This window comes from Mirounga leonina, unplaced genomic scaffold, assembly GCF_011800145.1.
Source record: "Mirounga leonina isolate KUSES-001 unplaced genomic scaffold, KU_Mleo_1.0 Mir_152, whole genome shotgun sequence".
Lineage (NCBI taxonomy): Eukaryota > Metazoa > Chordata > Mammalia > Carnivora > Phocidae > Mirounga > Mirounga leonina.
This window is the reverse complement of record NW_023270380.1, coordinates 12,345,878-12,370,415: the sequence shown is the minus strand read 5'-3', so window position 1 is coordinate 12,370,415 and position 24,538 is coordinate 12,345,878. Positions and strand designations below refer to the sequence as shown.

At 41.5% G+C, this 24,538-nt stretch overlaps 1 protein-coding gene across 1 annotated transcript in view; it reads left to right on the top strand.

Moving 5' to 3' along the window:
* A1CF (APOBEC1 complementation factor) overlaps nt 1-24,538 on the top strand; it is a 74,902-nt gene that overhangs the window by 46,605 nt on the left and 3,759 nt on the right. Inside the window, exons 5-10 of the mRNA XM_035008387.1 lie at nt 1,466-1,704; nt 8,161-8,325; nt 14,723-14,820; nt 18,588-18,861; nt 21,025-21,230; nt 23,863-23,999. Coding sequence (XP_034864278.1) covers nt 1,466-1,704; nt 8,161-8,325; nt 14,723-14,820; nt 18,588-18,861; nt 21,025-21,230; nt 23,863-23,999 — 1,119 coding nt within the window. The remainder of the gene's footprint in view (nt 1-1,465; nt 1,705-8,160; nt 8,326-14,722; nt 14,821-18,587; nt 18,862-21,024; nt 21,231-23,862; nt 24,000-24,538) is intronic.

Here is a 24,538-nt window from a genome sequence, read left to right as displayed (position 1 = left end):
CAACTCTGCTAGGAGGTCCTCAGTTCTTCTGCAAAGCACGGAGGACAGGTAGGACAGGGGCCGATCCTGGTGAGCATACCTGCCACCCCACTGAGCACCGCTACTTCCGAGAAACCAGAGCAACCTCCCACTCACCGAGCTGAGCGCCTCTCTTCACGACATGCAGGGAGTTTCCGTGAAAGGAACTTTACCCATTTTAAGAACTTTAATAACTTTGTGTTATTATGAAAGTCACACAACAAACGGCAAAAAAAGGGGGGGGGGCAATTAAAATTCAAACCATTCCTCCACAATCCCATTGCCCCAAGATAATCACTATGTCAGCTTTTTACTTTTTAGTATCTTCCTAGATTTTCGGTATGGTGCTCATCAAAATGGTCTTCTCATATACTTATCTTGAAGTCTTTGTTTTTTAAGCCAGTAGCATAGGGTGAGCTGGTTTTTTAACCAATAAATATTCTTCTGCATTACCATGTTGAAATGACTATCGAGCTTTCTACGGTATAAATGCCCAGCTTTTGAGTATCAGTGGTTCTCAGCCAGAAGCAATAGTGTGCACCCCAGGGGACATTTAGAAAGATGAAGAGGCATTTTTAGATGACCTGACAGGTGACTATTAGCATTTAGTGCACAAGAACCCGGGGTGACCAAGATACTGCTGTGCACAAGGAAGAAAGATCCAGCCCCAGAGTCATTATGCATCTCAGCCAAGATGCATAAAACTGGTCCTGGATGGTGGGATATTTTGGTTATATCCAATCTGGGGACTACTTAAATAACAGCAGTGAATATCCTGATACCAAAATGTTGGTTCATCTCTTTCTTAAAGACACTTTCCCAGAAGGGGCACTATTTGCCCCCAAAATTATATACGAAAGATTTTTGATACATTTTCCCAAGTGTCCCCCAGAAAAGCTTGACCTGCACTCTGCAGTGAAGTGAAAGTAGACATGAACTTGCTCATGAGCAACACTGCGCAGCAGAACCAGGAAGGAACAGAGAGTCTGGAGGCCAATTGCATCCCTTAAAATCTACAAAAGCTTAAGCAAGTCATTCAATTTCTCGGGGTCTCAAGTTCTTCATCTATAAAATGGAAACAGCACCTGCTCTACCCATCTTCCTTGTGTAGGCCAAGTAAGAGAACACGTGAAAGCCTGTTCAGCATTAGGGACAATTTCTAAGGGCCGTCATGTTAAGTTGCTTCCCTATTTGGCTGGGAAGGAAAGGGAGCTCACAACTGTCTGGGGCCAGATAGCCTACGTGAATAACGGGGGCAAGGTGCACAGGCCTCGGGGTCAGGGATTATCCTGGGCAGTGAGGAAACAACAGGAAAAGACCAAACATCCCACATCCGCAGACCGTATCAGGTCCAGGGTCAAACATTTTACAGCTTCCATCTTAAGCCTCAATCACACAAGGATTCTTGCTGAGCAGAAAGAATGCTTTTTTTTTTTTTTTTTTGCAGAAATGGGCGTCTCTTAGGGGTGTGCGCCAGTGTGGACAACTGCCGACTGTTTGTGGGGGGAATCCCGAAGACCAAGAAGAGAGAAGAAATCCTAGCAGAGATGAAAAAGGTCACCGAAGGAGTTGTCGACGTCATCGTCTACCCAAGCGCTGCAGATAAAACCAGAAACCGGGGCTTCGCCTTCGTGGAGTACGAGAGTCATCGGACGGCTGCCATGGCCCGAAGGAAGTTGCTGCCAGGTTGGCACCCCTCCTCAAAGAGGAGACCGCCCCCCCCCCCCCCCCCCCCCCCCCACTGCTTGCCTGCCCCAGGATGCTGTACACCTTAGCGAAGGAGGCAGAAGCTGGGTGTTGTGTGTTTGCTCTGGAGCTTTGCTTACTTGGTACTTTAAACCCCTTCCCCTCCTTATCTATGTCACAGTAGATGCAGCTCCCTGAAGTTTTCACTGACTAGTTCTGAAACGTATGCACGGAGGCTAATGAACGTGCGCTAACCCCGTGATGAAGTGTTACAGTGAAGAATCTTCTCAAAAGTGAATATATCTGCTGTTTTCGTATACAGAGGTTGTTAGCAGGCTTACTAGGAATGGAGTAGATTGTCCATTACGATGTCGAATAAACCTGGGAGTGACACATTATCCCAATGACAGCTAAGTGACATGAACTTGTATTAGGACTCCCCAGGGTCTAATATTTTCTAATTTGGGGAGAATAGAAATAATAGCGCTCCACAGAAAGGCACCTGTTAGGTACTACCACCACGGGGTGGGTCCCCTTTGGGCAACGACCATCAATTCCTGAATTTAAAGGACTCTACACCAAGACCCTGATCAGCTTTAGGGAAATTGTTGAAAATCCTCTGCTCATTCTCAAATATTCACTAAAACTTACACAAAGTAATTTATTAAGATGAATCAATATTAAAATGGTAAGAGGATTTCAAGAATGACAGAGTGGAGACATTGGAATCCACTCTTCTCTTGACCACCATGGAGAGCCACCAGAATTAAAGACAAACCACCACCACCTAAATTTATATTGTCCCTTAAAAACAAACTATGAATGAGTAAGTCAGGGGATGAAAGGTACAGCATAGGGATATAGTCAATGATATTGTAATAGCATATGATGACAGATGGTAGTGACACTTGTAAGCAAGAGAGAATCTTAAGCAGACTCTATGCTGAGCACAGAGCCCAACATGGGGCTCAATCTCGCGACCCTGAGATCATGACCTGAGCCGAAATCAAGAGTCGGTTGGAAGCTCAACCAACTGAGCCACCCAGGTGCCTCAGGGAGGATTTTTTATTAATATTTTCACGAAGGCAGGGGCGCCTGGGTGGCTCAGATGGTTAAGCGTCTGCCTTCGGCTCAGATCATGATCTCTATCTAGGTCCTGGGATGGAGCCCCATGTCAGGCTCCCGGCTCAGCAGAGAGTCTGCTTCTCCCTCTCCCTCTGCCTCTCCCCCTGCTCATGCTCTATCTCTCTGTCTCAAATGAATTAAAATATTTTTTTTTTCATGAAGGCAGCTGAAGTGAAAAGATAGGAGATAGCCCCCAAAGTTGCCAAATCCATTAGAGAGATAGGTATTTTTCATACTTCCTTTCACTACTGTCACCACCCGATGGTCAGATCCTGGGCCACACAGGTGCAGAGAATCCCCTGACACTCCTCCTGAGGTGTCCTTAGCCCCTCGGTGACCTGAACTTAATCTTTGGTATCCTCTTCAACTCCCCTCTTCAACAGTTCTTCCATGAAAAGTCCCTTGTATCCATCCTGATCTCAGACCATCGTTGGGGTCTAAAAACATATATTCCCAAACAGAGACTGTTTTCAAAAACTCCAGATTATTCTCCCAGCTCTGCTCTCTTTTGGATGTACCCCACTCTCTGCCTCTTCCATCCTGAACATCCCCACCAGATTAGCATTCCCCATATATCAGGTCATCCTTTTGACAATTCTGGCGAATAGTGGGAATTTGATCTCTACGTGTCGGTGGGCTGAATGGTGCTGCTCACTCATCGGTTCAACAATAATCACCCACTACTTGCTGCCGAGGAGACCGAGAACAAACTGAGCCTATTGTTCAAGGCTCCAGTCCTTTCCAGACATATTTCTTACCTTCCATTTCCCAACAAAACCCTTCTTTCTAGCAGGATCAACTCCCCTGTGTTTTAGGCAATGCCATGCTGATCATTGTCTCCTTTATCCCGAAAGCTGTATCTCCCACTAGAATGACCTGCACCCTCCCCTCCTCTGCTGACCCATGGCATTCAAGGCCCCAGCTGAGCTGAGTTTCTTCAGCTGCGTGTGAGTCTGAGGGCGTCCTCAGCAGACGGACCATGAATGAGCAGACCAGAGCCGACTGTTCATTGCTGTTGTACCTCGTGAGCAAGTCGGCTACCCACTTGGACACCCTACTTATTACCTCACTGTCGATTCAACAACAATAGAGGATTTGGGTCACTGGCAATCATCTGGAGAGTCTAGTTTGAAAGAAGGTGATCTTTAGCAAACATGATAAGAGCCACAAGCAGCTCCTCCTTCTTAACTGATCCAGACTTGGAGACAGAAAACTGTTGTCTAATGTGACGTGTTGCTCCCCCAGCCACCTACCTCCCCTGCAGACAGTGGCAGCTCTCTCCCAACACTGTATCCTTGCAGAGGTGTGTGTGTGCAACACAGTCTTGGCGTCCAACCCCGAGGCTAGCGAGCATCGTGAGGACGCTCTGAGGAAAGTTCTTGCAGTGGTTCCACCATCAACCAGCGCGGAGATCACCTGGAGGGCTCGTGAAAGTGCAGAGGGCAGGGCCCACCCCCAGAGTTCCTGACTCAGTTGATCTGGTGTGGCGCCTGCTCATTTGCATTTGTAACGAGTTCCCAGGATGCTACACTACCAAGACCCAAGTTTGAGAACCCTTGATCTAAGTCAGTGGCTGTCCATCGTGGGCTGCAGATCTGAATAACCTGAGAAGGTTTTTAAACAATACCAGAAACCAAATCAACCTCAGATCAGCTGAATCTACTTCCCTGAGGTGCAGAGTAGGGCCCTGGTGTTTTAAGTTTTCCAGATGATTTTGTTGTGTGGCCAATGTTGTGATCCACAGCTAACTCCATTGGCTCAGGATACTGGCTGTCACCTGCTGGGGAGGTCAGTAAGAACATATGGAGGAGTAAATGGGAAGGTCACTGCTAACCATACCTCCTCCAATTCTGCCCACTGCAGCCTTCTGCAGGCCGGCTGACGGCTTCCTGTGGTCCCAGGCCAGGATGGCAAAGGCTAATGGGCTAGAATAGGGTTCTCAATTTTGGCTGAATTAACTGAGGTGCTTTCAAGAATCCTGAGGCCTGTCATACAGGAATTCAGTAAAGTGGCAGGATATAAAACCAATGCACAGAAGTCAGTGGCATTCCTATACACCAACAACAAGACAGAAGAAAGAGAAATTAAGGAGTCGATCCCATTTACAATTGCACCCAAAACCGTAAGATACCTAGGAATAAATCTAACCAAAGAGGCAAAGGATCTTTACTCAGAAAACTATAAAATACTCATGAAAGAAATTGAGGAAGACACAAAGAAATGGAAAAACGTTCCATGCTCATGGATTGGAAGAACAAATATTGGGAAGATGTCAATGCTACCTAGAGCAATCTACACATTCAATGCAATCCCCATCAAAATACCATCCACTTTTTTCAAAGAAATGGAACAAATCATCCTAAAATTTGTATGGAACCAGAAAAGATCCCGCATAGCCAGAGGAATGTTGAAAAAGAAAAGCAAAGCCGGCGGCATCACAATTCCAGACTTCCAGCTCTATTACAAAGCTGTCATCATCAAGACAGCATGGTACTGGCACAAAAACAGACACAAAGATCAATGGAACAGAATAGAGAGCCCAGAAATGGACCCTCAACTCTATGGTCAACTCATCTTTGACAAAGCAGGAAAAAATGTCCAATGGAACAAAGACAGTCTCTTCCACAAATGGTGTTGGGAAAATTGGATAGCCACATGCAGAAGAATGAAACTGGACCATTTCCTTACACCACACACAAAAATAGACTCCAAATGGTTGAAAGACCTCAATGTGAGACAGGAGTCCATCAAAATCCTAAAGGAGAACACAGGCAGCAACCTCTTTGACCTCAGCCGAAGCAACTTCTTCCTAGAAACATCGCCAAAGGCAAGGGAAGCAAGGGCAAAAATGAACTATTGGGACTTTATCAAGATAAAAATCTTTTGCAAAGCAAAGGAAACAGTCAACAAAACCAAAAGACAACCGACAGAATGGGAGAAGATATTTGCAAATGACATATCAGATAAAGGGCTAGTATCCAAAATCTATAAAGAACTCATCAAACTCAACACCCAAAGAACAAAGAATCCAATCAAGAAATGGGCAGAAGACATGAACAGACATTTTTCCAAAGAAGACATCCAAATGGCCAACAGACACATGAAAAAGTGCTCAATATCGCTCGGCATCAGGGAAATCCAAATCAAAACCTCAATGAGATACCACCTCACACTAGTCAGAATGGCTAAAATTAACAAGTCAGGAAACGACAGATGTTGGCGGGGATGCAGAGAAAGGGGAACCCTCCGACACTGTTGGTGGGAATGCAAGCTGGTGCAGCCACTCTGGAAAACTGTATGGAGGTTCCTCAAAAAGTTGAAAATAGAGCTACCATACGATCCAGCAATTGCACTACTGGGTATTTACCCCAAAGATACAAAAGTAGGGATCCGAAGGGGTACATGCACCCCGATGTTTATAGCAGCAATGTCCACGATAGCCAAACTGTGGAAAGAGCCAAGATGTCCATCGACAGATGAATGGGTAAAGAAGAAGTGGTATATCTATACAATGGAATATTATGCAGCCATCAAAAGGAATGAGATCTTGCCATTTGCAACGACGTGGATGGAACTGGAGGGTATTATGTTGAGTGAAATAAGTCAAACAGAGAAAGACATGTATCATATGATCTCACTGATACGAGGAATTCTTAATTGCAGGAAACAAACTGAGGGTTGCTGGAGTGGGGGGTGGGGTGAGAGGGATGGGGTGACTGGGTGATAGACACTGGGAAGGGTATGTGCTCTGGTAAGCGCTGTGAATTGTGCAAGACTGTTGAATCTCAGATCTGTACCTCTGAAACAAATAATGCAATATATGTTACGAAAAAAAAAAAAGAAGAAGAAGAAGAAGATAGCGGGAGGGGAAGAATGAAGCGGGGGAAATCGGAGGGGTAGACGAACCATGAGAGACGATGGACTCTGAAAAACAAACAGGGTTCTAGAAGGGAGAGGGGTGGGAGGATGGGTTAGCCTGGTGGTGGGTATTGAGGAGGGCACACTCTGCATGGAGCACTGGGTGTTATGCACAAACAATGAATCATGGAACACTTCATCTAAAATTAATGATATAATGTATGGGGATTAACATAAGAATTAAAAAATTAATTAATTAATTAATTTAAAAAAAAAAAAAAAGAATCCTGAGGCCTGGACCACTCCTATCAAATTCAGGAAGGAGAGTCCTGGGGTCAGGAATGAGCTGGTCAATCTTTCATAGACAACTCCCGGGGAAAATCCAAGCCCTGACTTGTAACATTGCAGATCCCCGTGGAATGAATGGTACCACTGTGGCTGATTCCAAGCTACCAAGATGGCCTCAACTGATTTATAAAACTGAACATGTAACTGTCTAGTATAGCAAGTGGAAAGGAATTGGGTCCAGCACACCAATGAGTGGGACTCAGGTTGGGTATTTCTTAAAGCTCTTCCAAAACAACTAATAAAAAACACACAAGATTTCCAATCAAATTTAGAAATTGAGTTGACCACCCCACCCTACTTCCCCCCCACAGAGTGACTATGAGCAGGAACTGAGGTAGCAAATGGAAAACACAGTATATAGGGCAAGATGCTCAATAAATTGCAACTTTAGAAATACAAGAATAGATGTAGTCATGGGTAACGACTACCCCTTCAAAAAGAATTCAGTTTCTCATCACAGACCCTTCCATTGCTGTCTTCTTGAATGCAATAAAATATTTTTGTGCAGATTCCCAAGTTGTCCATGTGCTGTCAGGAAACTGGAGGGAACACGGCAGATGAGAGCCCTGACCAAGTGTAGGGTACAGAGAACAAACTAGGGGTCCCTGAGCCCTGCTCACTCCTGCCCACACATCAGTTTTTAGCTCGGTGGTGGCAACTGGTCATGCAGCTCCCAACAAGAGCAAACATACTTCCTAATGACCTTTTTAATGCTTCATGAAGTCAGACTCTAGGTCAGAGCCCTAAATCCATGTTTTCTCCTTTCTCCCGTTCTGCCACCTCCCTTTCAACAACTACCTCCCCACACCCTGCGAGAGCTGGCCCAAGACCCAAACCTGCCCATTGCTGCCTCATTTCTGTTCCATTTCAAACCACATCCTAGTTCCCTTTATGCTCAATTATTACAATAAGCCATCTGTCACACAGGACTCCCTTCTGGCTAGTTCTGCCATTTAATTGGAAGTTTTCTTAAAATCAATCATCACCTCTTGTAATATTGGTTTTCAGGCTCCATCAAGATATGCTCAAAAGCATTGGTTGCATTTAAAAGGCCATCTCAGCGAACCAAGATGATATTGTCCTGATTTCTGTGTAACTAATCATACTTGTGATCCTTCTGAACAGGAAGGATTCAGTTATGGGGACATCCTATCGCAGTAGACTGGGCGGAGCCCGAAGTGGAGGTGGACGAGGACACGATGTCTTCGGTGAAAATCCTGTACGTGAGAAACCTGATGCTGTCTACCTCGGAAGAGATGATTGAGAAAGAATTCAACAATATTAAACCAGGTAAGACACACTAGAGAAGATTAAGTTTTCGAGGAATACTTTAAAAACACTTGTGCTTGAGATGACTTCCCGTGACTTTAAACAGAATAGCTTTCATTTAGCATTCCTATAATTGCATGTGGACTACAAAAACCATATTCCAGCCCTGGGATTAGAGAAAAAGAGACACATGGTCCTAAAACGTTTACCGACATTATAACTCTACAATTATCTGTGTGATTACTTAATTAATGCACATTCCCTTCACTAGACTATAAATCCCATAAAGGTCTTTTGGCTTCTATCGTCTCCTCAGCCCCTGTCTCCGGGCCTGGGTCATAGTAGATGCTCAATAAATATTAACTGTGTTGATGAATGCATGGCCAGAACTATATCTAAGGCAGGGTTTCTCAGCCTCAGTGCTCTTAACATTTTAGGCCAGATAATTCTTGGTCGTGGGGGGTCTGTCCTGGGCATTATAAGAATCTTAACAGCATCCCATACCTCTACCCTCTAGATGCCAGTAACAACTCCCAAGACATAGTAACCAAAAATGTCTCCAGACATTTCCCTGGAGGGCAAATTTGCCCCCAGTTGAGAACCACTGGTCGAATGGAATATGATTACGACTTCAGGTACATAAATAGGGAGGTGAGAATTAATTCTAGGAAACTCATTTGGGTGAAAAGGAAGGGAAAAGAACAGAGGGAGTGGAGGGGGATAATTATTGCTGCTCATCTTGTCACTACTTTGCAGTATCAGTTTTATACCATGAGATTCATCCCTCGTCCCTTTTTTCTCCTATAGGAACTACAATAGTGAGACAGGTAAAGCATTTCAAGAAACAATGTCCAAGTGAGCATTTCCCAAAGCCAGTTCTGCAGAACATTAATTCTGTGGACTGTTAATAGATGCTACTGATAAAAGGGGTCCATGGTCAAATAAATCCATAAACACCAGATTCAGGGCAATTAAACAGATTCTGTTTTATTGCAGGACTTATCAGAGTCCTTGAACTTCTAATATGCTTTGAAAGTCTCCAAAAGGAAATGTAGGATGGCTCCTTTCCCAAATTTTTGGACCATGGGTCTCATTTTTTGACCAGCCATCTTGTGGAATTAGCATGTTCTGGAACACACTCTGGCCTTAGTTTATCACTGTGGTAGCATCTTTCCACTTTCACAGCATGAGTCACCTACTGAGCACCATGATCCTAGGATGCAGGGTCACTTCTGCTATTATAAAGGTGAGAAAACCAAAACTCAGTAGTTACATTGCTTGCTCAGGGTCATACAACTAGCAAGTGGCAAATCCCACATTTGAATCCAGGTCTGGCTAAGACCACGTTCTTAGCCACTCTGTGACCTCCATGCCCCATCCTCATTCCACTCACTCACTCCTTCATTCAACTATCATTACTCTAGTAGCTCCCATGTGCCAAGCACTGTGGGAGGAGCAAACAGGTGTGCTGTGTGTGTGGAAGGAGTTTAAGATGTTCCAGAAGAGCCTCCCCCACAGCCAGGATGGCTCAGCCAGTTAAGTGTCCAACTCTTGATTTTGGCTCAGGTCATGATCTCAGGGTCGGGAGATCGAGCCCCACATCAGGCTCCATGTTCAGCAGAGAGTCTGCTTGGGATTCTCTCCCACCCTCTTCCTTTGTCCCTCCCCCCCAAAAAAGAGATGCTCCAGAAGAATAACAGCCCTGACAGCCTATCCTTGGGGCACAGAAAAGACTCATGTTTAGGAGAAGTGACGTGTGAGCTGAGATATGAAAGTTGATGCTTTTGTGGGCAGAGGAATGATATGTGCATGTTTAGATGTTACTCTGCTGCCTCCCACTCTGTGTTGACTTCCTACCTTCTTATTTTTATTTGATACTTCCTTTTGTTTCAGTCTTTTCAATAAACTGTATTGAGAGAATGGCATGTCCACATGCAAATAATAAAGTTGGTCTGAATTTATATAATAGGCAAAGTTAACTCAAAATGGATCAAAGACTAGCAAAAAAAGCTAATATTATTTAAAAAAAAAAACACTAGAGGAATATATAGGGTAAAGCTTCATGACATTGGATTTGGCAGTACACTCTCCGATGCTATTAAAAGTACAGGCAACAAAGAAAAAATAGATTAACTGAACTACATCCAAATTAAAAACTGCATCAGAGGACACTTTCAACACTGAAAAGGCAACGCACAGAATGAGAGAAAACATCTGCAAACAATACGTCAACCAAAAATTAAGTAAAACTTCAAATGTATATTTGTCCAATGAATACTGTGCAATTGTCATAGACACATGGTCAACACGCACATTAAAAGATGTTCAACGTCACTCGCTATTCACCCAGGAAATGCAACCCCAAACCGTTTTCCACCTGCCAAGATAGCAATAGTAGTAGTAGTGATCACCAAAGAAGATGACACAGATGTTGGGAGAAGCTGGAGGAATGAGAACCATGTGCCCTGTTGATGGAAACACAAAATAATGCCATCAGTGGAGGAACTACACGTTGGGTCCTAAAGAACAGATAATCACCATATAATCTGACAATTCCACTTCAGGGCATACACACAAAATGAATAAAAGCAAGGGCTTGAACAGATAGTTGCATACCGTGCTCACAGCGGTATTATCTGTATCATCCAAGATGTGAAAACCACGCGGGAGGGGTTGGAGCAATAAAACATGGAATGTGTGTGCAGTGGGGACCAGCACTCACACCTAAACTGCAGGAAATTTTTGAAACATACGACATGGATGCACCTTGGACACATGCTGTATGGCGCCAGTTATCCGAGATTCCTGAAGTAGGCATGGTCCTAGAGACGGGCTGCAGAATGGTAGCTGCCCAGGGACAGGGGAGAAAGAACTCAGAAATGATTATTTAATAGATACAGGGTTTCAGTTTGGGTTCACGAAGAGGTTCTAGAAATGCATGATGATGACAGTTGCACAATATATTTCTTCCTTTTATCTAATTAAAACATTCCTGTTTTGTTTTGCTTTGTTTTTGCTTTTTGGAAAAGTCTGGAATGAGACCTCCAAGACTGCTTCCTTTCCTGGTCACTGGTCATCAGCTTATCGCGTTAAAGGGAGACATGTGCTTGGGTCCTCCTGGTTATAATGAAAATAATAAATGCGGGCTCTCTCCCTCTCTCCTTCTCTCCTCTCTCCCTCTGGTGGCACAGCTCAGAGCTCTATACTGATGTGTGGCACCTTCTCAGCACTCCACCAAAGAATATGAACTATAGAGGGTGGAGAACTAGCAGACACCTGCTGTATTAGGAAGAAAAAAATCAGAGCTAACCAGTTTATTTTCCAGTGGAAAGGGTGTGTTTATACTTATCTAGGAAAATTTTCAGAGAGAAACAGGAAAATACCGCTTTAAAAACCCTATTGAAAGTTTGGATCCCTCAGAGGAGCCCGAATATTCCCGGCAAATATTTGACCCTATTATTTTAACCCTGATTAACCTGAAAATACTCTACTGCCATTCAGAGAAATAAGTGACAATCAGAACAGAAACTGGGGCTGAAAACAGGTTCATCCCCAGTGTAGCCTAAGGCTCTCTGCTGAAATTCCAATTATAGTCATTCTACAAAATCTGATTTCCCTAAAACAGTTTCACATCCGAATCACCTAGAGGGCATAAAACAGATTGCGGGCCCTTCCCCCGGGACATTTCTGAATCAGCGGGTCTGGGGTGGGTCCAGGCATCGGCATTTCGCCTAAGTTCCGGGGGGAAGCTGATGCAGCTGGTCTGAGGACCACACTTGGAGAACTGTGGCCCTCTGATCATCTTCCCTTCAGATAACAGGTGTGTTTCCCTTCTGCTAATTGATGCACTGCTGACAAGTTGACCATGAACACAGTAGTATTTTTCCAATTCCCTGTATTATGACTTCGGAGTCTTTTGCAACACTGCTGATGACGACCACTGATATTTTATCGCTTCTACCCTCTGCCAAACAACCATGGGTAAACAAACTCTTATAGACTCAAGAAGGGGCATATTATCATAAGCCATGTGGTGAATACGATTGTGGAGAAAACCAAACTCTCACTTTCTAACTTGTTTCACGAGGCTAAATCTTCATACATTAAGATTTCCAAAGTCAGGTGCAGCTGAAGAGTGCTGCTTAAAAATGCAAGCCGGTTTCATTATTTGCGAGCAGAATTTGGGGGCATTTAGAACCATTAGCTTCCGAAATGCCACCTTTGCTAGAGTGTGAATTGACTGGTAATATTTGCTCATTCCATGTATATTTGTAGAGAGGCATCTGTGCACACGGTACTAGGTAGGACCTGGGTGATGCTAATACCAGGACGCCCCTGAAACAGATCCTGTTCTCAGGGGGCTAAGGGTCGAGAAGAGCTTCGATGAAGGGCAGCACTGAAGAATGAATGGAGCCAAGACTGGAAAGATAGAGACCCTCATTGGCCCCCCCCTTCACTTCTCAATGACCAGGACAAGCTATAAGGTTGGGTTTTGATAGTTACACTACCTGACACTGAAGGACTAAAGAGACCGTGCTGGAAGGTCAGTTAATTCCATGTCCCCTGCTTTGTGGTCTCAAATACCTTTATTTATTTCCTCAGCCTCGCCAGACAATTGGGCTCTGGACAGCCACTGCCATAAGAAGTCAAGGGTTGAATGCTGAGGGACGAGAGGGGTGCCACAATGGTTTTAAATGATCCCTACATTACAGCCCTACCATTATTCCAAAAGACAACTTAGAGCCGTTGAACCATGTGATTGCCTTTGTAACTTTGAATCTAAGAGGATAGATAACTGAACCTTGATAGGGAGAGGACAATGGAGAACCCTTATCTGCTCTTCTGGTCCTCCCTGGGGAAGGGTCCCATCATAGGTTATGTCTGGTGATTAGGATAAGAGAAGAAACCCAGTCTCTTGAGATACACCCGAGTCAGTGTCACTGAAGGAGGACAATTGGCACATTAAACTGTTAACTGCTAACAAGTTGCAAAAGTGTCCCTTTCACCTTCCCTCCAGGAATAACTTCTTTTTAAGGTTGAGTCATCAACAATATTTTCTAGCAACATTTTAATAATAAAATGTAAAGTTCAACCATTTTGGTAAAACTTTTTTTATATATATAAGTTACCACCAACATATGCAGCAGCGCCTCAATATGAAAATGGGTTAGGTTGATTTGTTATTTTTTTATTACACAAATAATACCAATCAGCATTGCAAATGTTTGCAGAATACCGAAGCATATAAATTAAAATATGAAATTTCCCTTTATTCTCTCCAATTTTTCTCCCCGTTCCTAAAGTTACCTCTATTTTAACAGTTCTCTTTCTGTGTGTGTATTCCTATTTATGTGTGTATATATTTGGGTTGGAATTTTAAAAACATAAATGTTACAGTATTATACTTACTATTTTACAACCTTTCAAATTTAACAATAGGTCTTAAATCTTTCCACGTAAGTATACATAGGTCTATTTGTTCTCATTTTATTTGATACGAATGTACTAGGTCTAATCAATCTCATGAAAATGGACTTTAAGTGATTTCATCAATCTCATGAAAATGGACTTTAAGTGATTTCATTTTTGCTATTTCAACAGTGGTAGAGTTAATGTCTTTATGCATGATCCTTTTGCATATAGGAGTGCTTCTTTAAAAGACATTCCTCAAGGTAGAATTAGTGGATATCTACATTATTTCCAACATGTAGATATTATGAACAGCATGGTAAGGAACTATCTTGGTTTTCCGATGTTCTTTCAGAAACTACTTTTTTTTTAATCAAAAGAATATCAGATAAGCAGTTAAGAGATTCTGTGTTCTAGTTCCTAGCTATGTCAACTCTTATGAATCTCACTTCCCTTGTCAGAACCCTAGATTCCTAATCTTTAAGTTAAAAATACATACATGAAGGTCAAATGAATTTTTTAAAAAACTTAAAGTACATCATTGAAGTCTCTCCTAACTCTAAAGTTGTATTCCATAAATCAAGAGATAAAACATTTTTCTGGGGGAAAAGCCATAAAATTGTAAAAGGCAATCGCCTAAGTATAGATTTATAGGATGACCAATAGTTAAGTTCAAATCACTTCAATGAATATTTCACCAAGTATAAGTTACTATCTTTTCACTGTATGCCAGACAAAATAAGATACTGCTTCTATCCTTAAAGATCTTATAATCTAGGAAGTGGAAAACACAAATCCATAACAGACAATAAGGCAGAATACAGGGGATATAAAAAAAAATTACAAACAAAAGCTTCTGTTGAACGTGTAGAATTCTAAACCTGGACATAGCGAATATTCTCAATGAGATCTTTACCTGAGTAATGAGTCTCCAAAAAAAAAACCAAATAAATAAAATCATTCTCAGGGCTCTCTCAGGTTTGCTAATGGGGCTACTTTCCGTTTCCAGGTGCTGTGGAGAGGGTAAAGAAGATTCGAGACTATGCTTTTGTGCACTTCAGTAATCGAGAAGATGCAGTGGAGGCTATGAAAGCTTTAAATGGGAAGGTAAGGTAGGACAATACACACACACACACACACACACACACAGGTTTCACCGAAGTGTGGTGTGGAAATTTTATTCAGAAGAATGATCCCACGAGTCTGTGTCACTCAGGCTTTCTCCACCTCTGACAAGACTGCCTGGGTCCATGAAGATGAACAGAAGAGAAGTGAAAGAAACACAGTGGAGATGCGCTCACGTATCTGGCTCTCTCTCTAATTTTGGGTGATTTGAACAAGTCACCGACCCTCAATTTCCTTACAAAGTGGGGGATTGGAGTACATTATTTCAAGGTGTTTTTCTCAGGCCCTGTTTTCTCTCATTACTTCAAGAGATTATCACCTCGCTAATGCAGTATGTTGGAGACTGAGGACCAGAAAACCGGTCAATTCTGTTGTCATTCTGCCCTCAGAGTTTGCTCTCCCTACTCTGGAAGGCTCTGGATCTCTTCCCCTTGCCAAGAGTGGGGCCTGGGGAAAAATGAGCTTCTAAAATCCTTTCTCCTGACTTGTACATAGAGACCAAGATCATATTTACTTATCAATGCAATAAACATTAAAACCCATCTATAGACCACTTACCTTGCTAAACAATGTCTGGGACACAAAAAAACAAATTTGCCAACAAGCTAGAAGTCTATGGAGGAATAAGACGAGTACACAAACATCTTTCATAGTTTAGCCAAATAAGTTCAGTTTCATTAAATTTATGGATAGATAGAGATCTATCTATCTCTCTATCTATATAGAGAGCGAGGTGAGAAAGTCCAAAGGAAGGAGGAGCGAATCAGAATCAGAAAATCGTCATGGAGATGAGAAGATGGTATCCATGAGAAGCCATAAAAATTGGGCAGAATTCTCAAAGGAAAAAACCACAGAAACAGAGAGACAGTCTGAGGCATGGAATTTGGAAAGAGCAGGAAGTGACTGAGGAACAGTGAAAGTAGACCAATTCGGTTAGAACATCACGCATGTAGGGCTGTATCTCCCATCAGGCTTTGCACAGTTAGTGTTAACAGCAGACAGATGGCGAAGGGACTAAGTACAGAAGCGTGAGTGTAGGGAAGGGGAATCAAGTGGAGGAACCAAGGCTCGCAGTGCTACCAGAGTCAAGGCGACAGGGGGGGGCCAGAGAAGTAACCGGAAACCTAACGGAGAAAGGACTGTGTAGAGCAGGTCTCCTTGGGAGAAGTAGGGATCTTTGGCCAAAGGACACAGCCAGGGGCCAAGGGAGCATCTCCCCGAGCAGGTCCTTCAGTCACAGGTGGCTGGGCTTAGGGGCCAATCCGGGGCCCACACACACGTTTGGGCTTTGGAGGAAAAAACATACTGACTCCAAAACACAAAAAGAAAACTGTAAAGCAAAAATTGAATGCAAACTTAAATACATGTCCATCAAGCAAAACATGATTTCATCTTCATTTGTGATTACATTTAGTATGATAAAACTGTTATTACCTTGGGAACAATTTGTAGGTTAGTTTCTCAATCTGAAAACATTCCTGAGGATACATGATGATTGCAGAGAAGGGACAGTCAGTCATAAATTAAGTGCTAAATAATTACATTGAAATAATCACAATGGAAAAATATTCAAATTGTTCCCAATTTTAACAGCTAGAAATTTTATAGCAATGTGATATAAGGTTAAATATATATTCAATATATTAAAATATATACCAAATATTATATTTAACTATAATGTTGTATGGGAAAATCAAAAGTAAGTTTGCCTAGAACTATGCAAGCTTTGAGTATGCATATGCATATTAAAAGTTAACTTATTAGACAAGGTGAGATTGAAGCTTTTTGTGTAATGGAGTAATGATCACATACAATTTAGAGAAATGAATGTACTAAGAGTTGCAATTTTATGGAGTAGGAAGAGACATGTCATTGGTACTATTTCAAAAGCTACTACAGTCACCCAAACAGGAAGAAATAGGGCTTGAGAAAGGGCAGGAAGAGAAAGGAGGATAAAGCTCCACACAGGGCTATGGGGGATGAATTCAAAACACCCAGGAAATGATTGGATGTTGGAGTAAGCAAGAGTCATTAGTTTTCAATATGGGAGACTGGAGACAGTCAGAGAAGCCAGGAAAGGAAACCTATTTAGAGGGAAAGGTGATGACCTGAGCTTTACATTTGATTGTTCATCTATTCTAGAAATACTTGTGAATATCTGTGATGTGCAAGGAATTTTGCTGGGCTTGGGAATATACTGATTAATAAGATATCATCCTAGCTCTTGAAACATCTAGACCAAATAACTAAAATACAATACTGAGTTTAAACCACTATTACAAGGGCAGTTGAATGCAGCACAAAATCTATTACAATGTGAAATCTGACTTTGCAGTAAAGAATCATTCCATTAAAAATGTCTCCTGATATGGAAGGGCCTAGAAGCAGAGACCTATTTGGGTCTCTCACTTTCCTCAAGACAGGACTGAAGATAAAGAATCTTATATGTAAGACCACCCCATTCCTTTGGATACTCAGGTCTGTTTCTTCTAATTACATCAACACCAGTGTGAGATAGTTGAATATGACCAGGATTCTCTCTCCCGGTGTATTCCAGCTAACATGTTGGATACAGGCTCCCGCTCTTAAAAAGTAGGGCAGATATATGAAACTAGGAACAAGTGACAATCAGGAAGTACAACTTTGTCCAGCAGACTTCAGTGATCTCAGAACCCCTGAAGCACTCACAAAATGGCGAGCTGCCGTGAAAGGGAATTCTTGAGGGAATGCTTCATATTACTTATTTTCTTTATAAAAATAGAAGCTTATAATAGTCTTATGCAGAAGAAGCTACAAACGCTTCCTCACAACACCTTGTCCCATCGATAAGAAATACCTCAATCCATCAAGCGTTCGTTGAGAGCCATCTTTGTCTCGTGCGTGTGCAAGCAATATGGAAAAGTGAGTCACGTGTGTAGCTCTACACATAGCCTTTTTCTTCAACATCTGGATCTGTTTGCAAACTGTCCAAAACTTGCATCAGAAAAAAGCCTCTCCAATAATTCTTGAGGACAAATTTTAAGAAGTGCATGACTTGAGAAATCTCAGTACTGCCCCTGCTATCCCTGCCAGTTCCCAGCTCTTTAGCAGGTCAAAAAGCTGCTTCACAGGTACCTCTGGGGAACAACACTGTAGCCTCTACAACACAGTAGCCTCCTTGATTCTCTTCCTTAAATAGGGCCCCACTTCTAAGCCTCTCTTCTCCTTCAATGAAAACTTACCCATAGTGTGGCTGCTCGAAGGAGTAAACCATTTAGCTGGCTGGGGGCCAGAAAGACCTGATGAGGCTACCCATGCCACAGTGTCAACAATCGATAAGATTTCCTGATTGGTGTCCTTCCACCTTCACTTTGCTGCGCTAAGATGTAGACATTATATTCCACCCATTAGTAACCTAAAAGGTCTTAGAATTATATAATATGTAACTTAAAACATATATCGCATAAAACTATCACATAATTCTCTGTCACAGTGACTGTACCACATAATTTATAACCAGTATGTCAGTGGCCAGTGGCCAGTTTGTTCCTGTCAAACCTGTTGCATATTATATGCAATTTTCCAACAAAACCACTCAGGAAAACTCAACTGACACACAAACATGAACTCATGAAGAGACAAGATACATGTAAGTGAGACAGTCTGTGAGCAAAACAGCAAATCGACTAACACTCAAGAGCCCAGGGCTCAACCACACTTGGTTGTCTTCATATCTTCTTGTGTTGCTTCTTTTTTGCTCTCTGTGACAGGTGCTGGATGGTTCCCCCATTGAAGTGACCCTAGCCAAACCAGTGGACAAAGACAGTTATGTTAGGTACACCCGAGGCACGGGTGGAAGGGGCACCATGCTGCAAGGAGAGTACACCTACTCTTTGGGCCATGTTTATGATCCCACCACAACCTACCTTGGAGCTCCTGTCTTCTATGCTCCTCAAGCCTATACAGCAATCCCCAGCCTTCATTTCCCAGCCACCAAAGGACATCTTGGCAACAGGGCCATTATCCGAGCCCCTTCTGTTAGAGGTAACGCTCATCAGCTCTTGCTCTAGAATAACTCTACAATTTCAAATGATTTGTATTGCAATAGCCTTAGACAAATGGGATGGACCCACTGGGAGAAAAGGACTGGAAAAATCGTTTATGAAAAATCAAGTATTGTTATATCAATAGTTGTCCTTCCATAAAAATTTTTTTTCACATTACAACTGGTTATTGAAAAAACTTGGTCAGAATATAGCACAAATGAGTCTAATGCATACATTTGATCTTTGCCTGGGCCCATAAAACTTGTGCAGACTAAGTAGTTAGCTTCTCCCTTACCATTGGACCACCATATTGCAGTCATATGTGACTCATTAGAAAACCTAAGTGAGGGGTGCCTGGGTGGCTCAGTTGTTAAGCGTCTGCCTTCAGCTCAGGTCATGATCCCAGGGTCCTGGGATCAAGCCCCACATTGGGCTCCCTGCTCAGCTGGAAGCCTGCTTCTCCCTCTCCCACTTCCCCTGCTTGTGTTCCCTCTCTTGCTGTGTTTCTCTCTGTCAAATAAATAAAATCTTAAAAAAAAAAAAAAAGAATGAAAGAAAACCCAAGTGAAAGCAGGATGGTCCAATGGAAACCAGTTATCTCAAATGGCAAAAAACAAGTCAAGGCACATATGTATTTAATGGTAACTCAGTGGCATCATATTCATACATAAATCACAAATTATCATACATATTCTAACAGATATATGAGATACTTTCATCTGACCTCCCCCTAGAAATATGTGCTGTGTCTTCTAAGAATCCCCACTATTGAGGAAATCAACTTATTTCTCCAGGATATGGAGAACTAAATAGTAAAGTCCAAATAGAAGAAAGACTGACTGCCATACAATAAATCTTTCCTATGTAATCCTACAAGAATTCCAAATGTTCACACAGTTCTCTGGGCTCAGTTCAAGCAACACAGACAATAAGGAAAGCGTTTTTTAACTTCTATTAAACTAGTTTGTCTCTGCCTAATGGAATCCTTCAAAATAATACTGCTAGGATAGAATTAATGCCAAAAGAATCCCAGTTCTATTTTCCAAATATGACACCATTCTGGGCAATTTGGCAACCAACTGTATTTAACTCTGTCCCTGGGTTTTACTTAGAAGCAAAGGGACATGTCCAGGTTACTGTGAAAACAATTATCTTACTGCGTTTTACTATTTTTCAGGAAAACTGAATTGACCATCCTAGAAGTTCTAGTCTTCAACAGCCTTAAAATTTCCATAATCGTAATAAAATCACTCTACCCAAAATTATAATGCAAAAGAAATCATCAGGTTTTCCTCCAGGATAATCTATGGCAAATTATGTCATTAAAGTATTGTGCATTTATAATCTGAAATCATATTATTAAATAATTTATATATTAAATATAAATTGTCAACCAGTTGTAATGTAGGAAAAAAAAACAAGCTCCACTCCAAGGGAAAAAATACCTTATAGCAAGAAAGGAATCAATGAATGATATTCATGGATGAAGGGTAATCAACTTAATTTTTTTATCACTTTACATCACCAATAGGAAATCAAAGTATCAACATGGCAAAACAAAAAATCAATAGGAATCTACTAATGAAACTCAATGGAAATTTAAGCCTAACATTGTCTGATTATAAAACAGAACATAGTGAACCTATAAATATGTTTTCTAAATGTTCAAACGTTTCCCAACTGATCCTTGGGGATGGGATTATTGGGGAAGCTAAAATCCATTTCTGATTTACTGATCAATGATAAGAATGCAAGACTTATTTTAATACATGTGGTCATACCATGCTGGGATGTTTAAATACCTTCCCAACGTTTATTAGTCTATAGAGAAATGTCAACAAAAGGTCAACTGAAGATAGAAATTGCAAATTTTTTCTCTGTGTCGAAGTTTTAAAGTTGCTCATGTACTTATCAATAGCTTTGAGAGTATGGCTTTCTTTCACAGATAGTAAAAAAAAAAAAAAAAAAGGACAAAAAAATAAACAAGACACTTACGGTAAACCCTATGTTATATTGAGTTTCATTACATTAGAATCCTAGAGTTTTCTATGCATCTTGAGGGCAATGATCAATGTGACTTGGGCTAACTTTTCCATTACAGTAATATTCAGGGTGATCTTCTGGTGGTTTGATTCAGTTTAATGCCTTCTTACGTTCCTAGAAATTTACATGAATGTACCTGTAGGGGCCGCGGGAGTGAGAGGACTGGCCGGCCGTGGCTATTTGGCCTATACAGGCCTGGGTCGTGGATACCAGGTCAAGGGAGACAAGAGAGAAGACAAACTCTATGACCTTTTACCTGGGATGGAGCTCACCCCAATGAATCCTGTCACTTTAAAACCCCAAGGAATTAAACTTGCTCCCCAGGTAGGTAATGTTATTCCAGAGATAGTTTCCTTAAATTAGGCCAAAGACCATCAACATTTGCCTTTCATCAAATGACCTGACTTGATCCCTACTTGGGCTATTGTTTTGTTTTGTTAAATAGGTAAAGTGGCCAATCAACATAAGGTACTATGAGAGAATGCTAACTGCTGAGGGCCACTGTTCCATCACAGGCTTTCTTATATTTCCTAAATAATCTGAACTGGAATGCAAAGATCCTGAAAGCCATTAAGAATTATCAACCGATACCTTACATGAAAATAAAATGAAGCAAAGACTCAAAGTAAACGCCTACTGTGTAGGAGCTGGCTAATGGAGAGTATTCAAGACAGGGAATGAATAGGCCACTTAGGACATCTTTTATTGGAAACACTGGGTGTGAGAGAAAACACCATACCATCCATGGTGATATCATGGACTTGTATTAATGATAAGATGCCATCTATCATATCCAATTAGGTCTCCCACGATGATTATGCTTGGGGAAGGGCATGATGGTGAAATTTTAATGCTTTCATTCCACAGCTCCAAGTTTCCATATTTCTGCATGAGGCTGTGGTTTTTATTATCGGAAAATCAGAAGTTATAAAAGCTGTTCCAGGATGGCAAGTGAATAACAGGGGTAAAAATAAAACAAAACAGGATCTATGTGAACCCTGAGCCTATTCCCTGTGGGTGTGCAGTGCATGCCAGGCTTTCTGTAGAGACACTGGCTGAAGAAGCCATACCTAGTTGTTCAGAGATATAGTTTGTGGACCCTCAAGGAAACATCCCTACTCCAGGTCCAAAGGTATAAGCCCCAAATGTATGGAAGTAGCCTTATGATTTCTAAAAGCTCATCGTGAGTATTATTTTTGTAGGATCAATGGCTGTCTTATACATACCAATTAGCTCATCTCAGGTTTCTGCTAACCCTACCCAGGCAATTAAAAATAAGGATGCCTAGCAGAGTGGCACACAGCATTCATTTGTTTGTTCAAAAGCCATTTATTGGGCATCCACCATACACCAAGTACTGTGTCAGGTGCTGGGCATGGAAAAGGGAATATAATGCAGTCCTTGCCATCAAAAATCATATGGCAATCCAGTGAGAGGATACGGACACATCAACAGGCCATTATTGCAAATTCTACTGAGTGTCATCGTAAAGCTTTGCTCAGAAAACACAAAAGCTTGTCATCCAGTCGATCTTGGGTTAAAATAAGGAACCTCATTAAGGACCTGGAATACTTAGAAATCTTTAAAGAAAATAAAAAATAATAATCATTATAAATTCCATATAATAGTTCTAAGAGCTGCCACAGTGTGATGAATAATCTCTGCTTCTTAACATTAAACCCAGGTTAGAAATTGGTCATGGTTTATAGAGATATGTAAGGAACTACCTCTCCAAACTAATGAAAGTTCTTTATTTAGTCTCTGAATCTCTACAAGGTCGGCTTAGAAATTGAAGGCTATGCCAACCCAAACCAATGTAGATGGAGCCTTAACAGCCCCATGGTGGGGTCGTGGGCATCCGACAAGAGCAGGGAAACAAGGCGTGCCCAGCAGAGTCTGGAGTTAGAGTCTGTACTCTTGGAGCTTGTGTTTGTACAACGAGAATGTCTGCCAGCTATAGGAGTCTACTGGTGCCCAGGAACCTTTGGGAATGCTTTGTAGATGACAAGAGATGCTACACAGCCAAGAGCAGTAACAAGAAAAGTCAGTAGAGGAAATAGGAGCAATCCACAGATTTAATAAACCAGAAAAGGCCCTGCAATTGCAGCTGGCTTCGTGTCAGAACCAATGAGATAAGAAGCTCCATGGAGTCAGCCCAGGGCACTGTTCTGTCCCCAAGTCTTGTTCTTTTCAGACTTAGACCCTGTTTTGCACAGTTTCCTGAATCTGCTGACTCATGGGAGCATTGGGGCAGGTGGGCCACTGAAAATGGCTTTGGGATGAAAAAAAAAATTGGGTGCCTTTAGACAAGATTCAGTTTGGAGTAGCGATAAAGGCAGAAAAAAGCATGCAGGGAGATTCTGAAACTCAGATCTTTGTAAAAACAGCCAGAAGTGGTATTTTGCCAAACAAAGACACTACAGCTGTCAACATCCATCTATTAATGCTCATCAGTGACTAGTAACCATTAAACTGTTTAACTCGATTTTTTATGAAAATGTGAAGTTAAAACCCTATGACAAATGACATGAAGTTAAGAATATATTCTTAGGTTATTTTCTCTAAACCATTATAAACAGAAGGATTGACGGTAGTCATGAGGGAGTCCAGCCACACAGTGCTGAAATGTCCATTTTTTTAATGGAATAAATATATCAAACAAATCATAAAATTAAACTATTGGTAAAAAAGTTACAGCTAATGGACTGAACTAAAAACATATTAGAATAAATGGTGTGAAAATGATTTTTATGAATTAGTCGATATAACATTTTAAATGGAGTTCAAGTTGAGTTCATCTTAAATTTTATGAGTCATTAAACCATATGGCATTTTATATTTTCTTACATTAGCTTAAGCACTGAAGATTAGAGCTTTAAATCCTGAAAGCTGGAGAAATAATGCAAATGTGACATTTGAAACAGAAATCACTTTTTTTTTTTTTTAACTCCTGTAGATACTAGAAGAAATTTGTCAGAAAAACAACTGGGGACAACCAGTGTATCAGCTGCACTCAGCCATTGGACAAGATCAAAGACAACTATTCTTATACAAAATAACCATTCCTGCCCTGGCCAGCCAGAATCCTGCAATGTGGGTAACATCTCCAAATTCCTAATCTTTTAAGCTTTTTAGAATAAGAGTCTCTTGTAAATCAAGTCTCTTGTAAAATCCATATTTTATCACTATCCAAGTAAGAGAAACACTTACATCTACTACTTGCTCATTTTTCATTAAATGCAAACGTTGAGATGTGTAGTTGGGATGTACATGCCAAGTGGGAGACTGGCATCTCAGGGGCCCTGAATTTCACACAGACAATGAAGATGGTGTAGTATAACCAACCAATAAAAAACTACAGACATAAAATGGAACAGGAATCAGATCTATAGCCCATTATTTTATCTATGTAGTATTTAGTTTGAACCATATGAAATTGCCATTTTGTACGTGACAACACCATGCCCAGTTACTTATATTTTGGATCAAAGATCCTCTCTGTTGGTGGGTATCACCACCTCAAGCCTGCATTTCTACATATTTTAGGAACCATCCTGTCTCACCTGTACCTTAGAAAAGCTGTGTGATGAGTTACAGGTGTGCTCCAGGCATGTCCTATCAACCACCGCTGT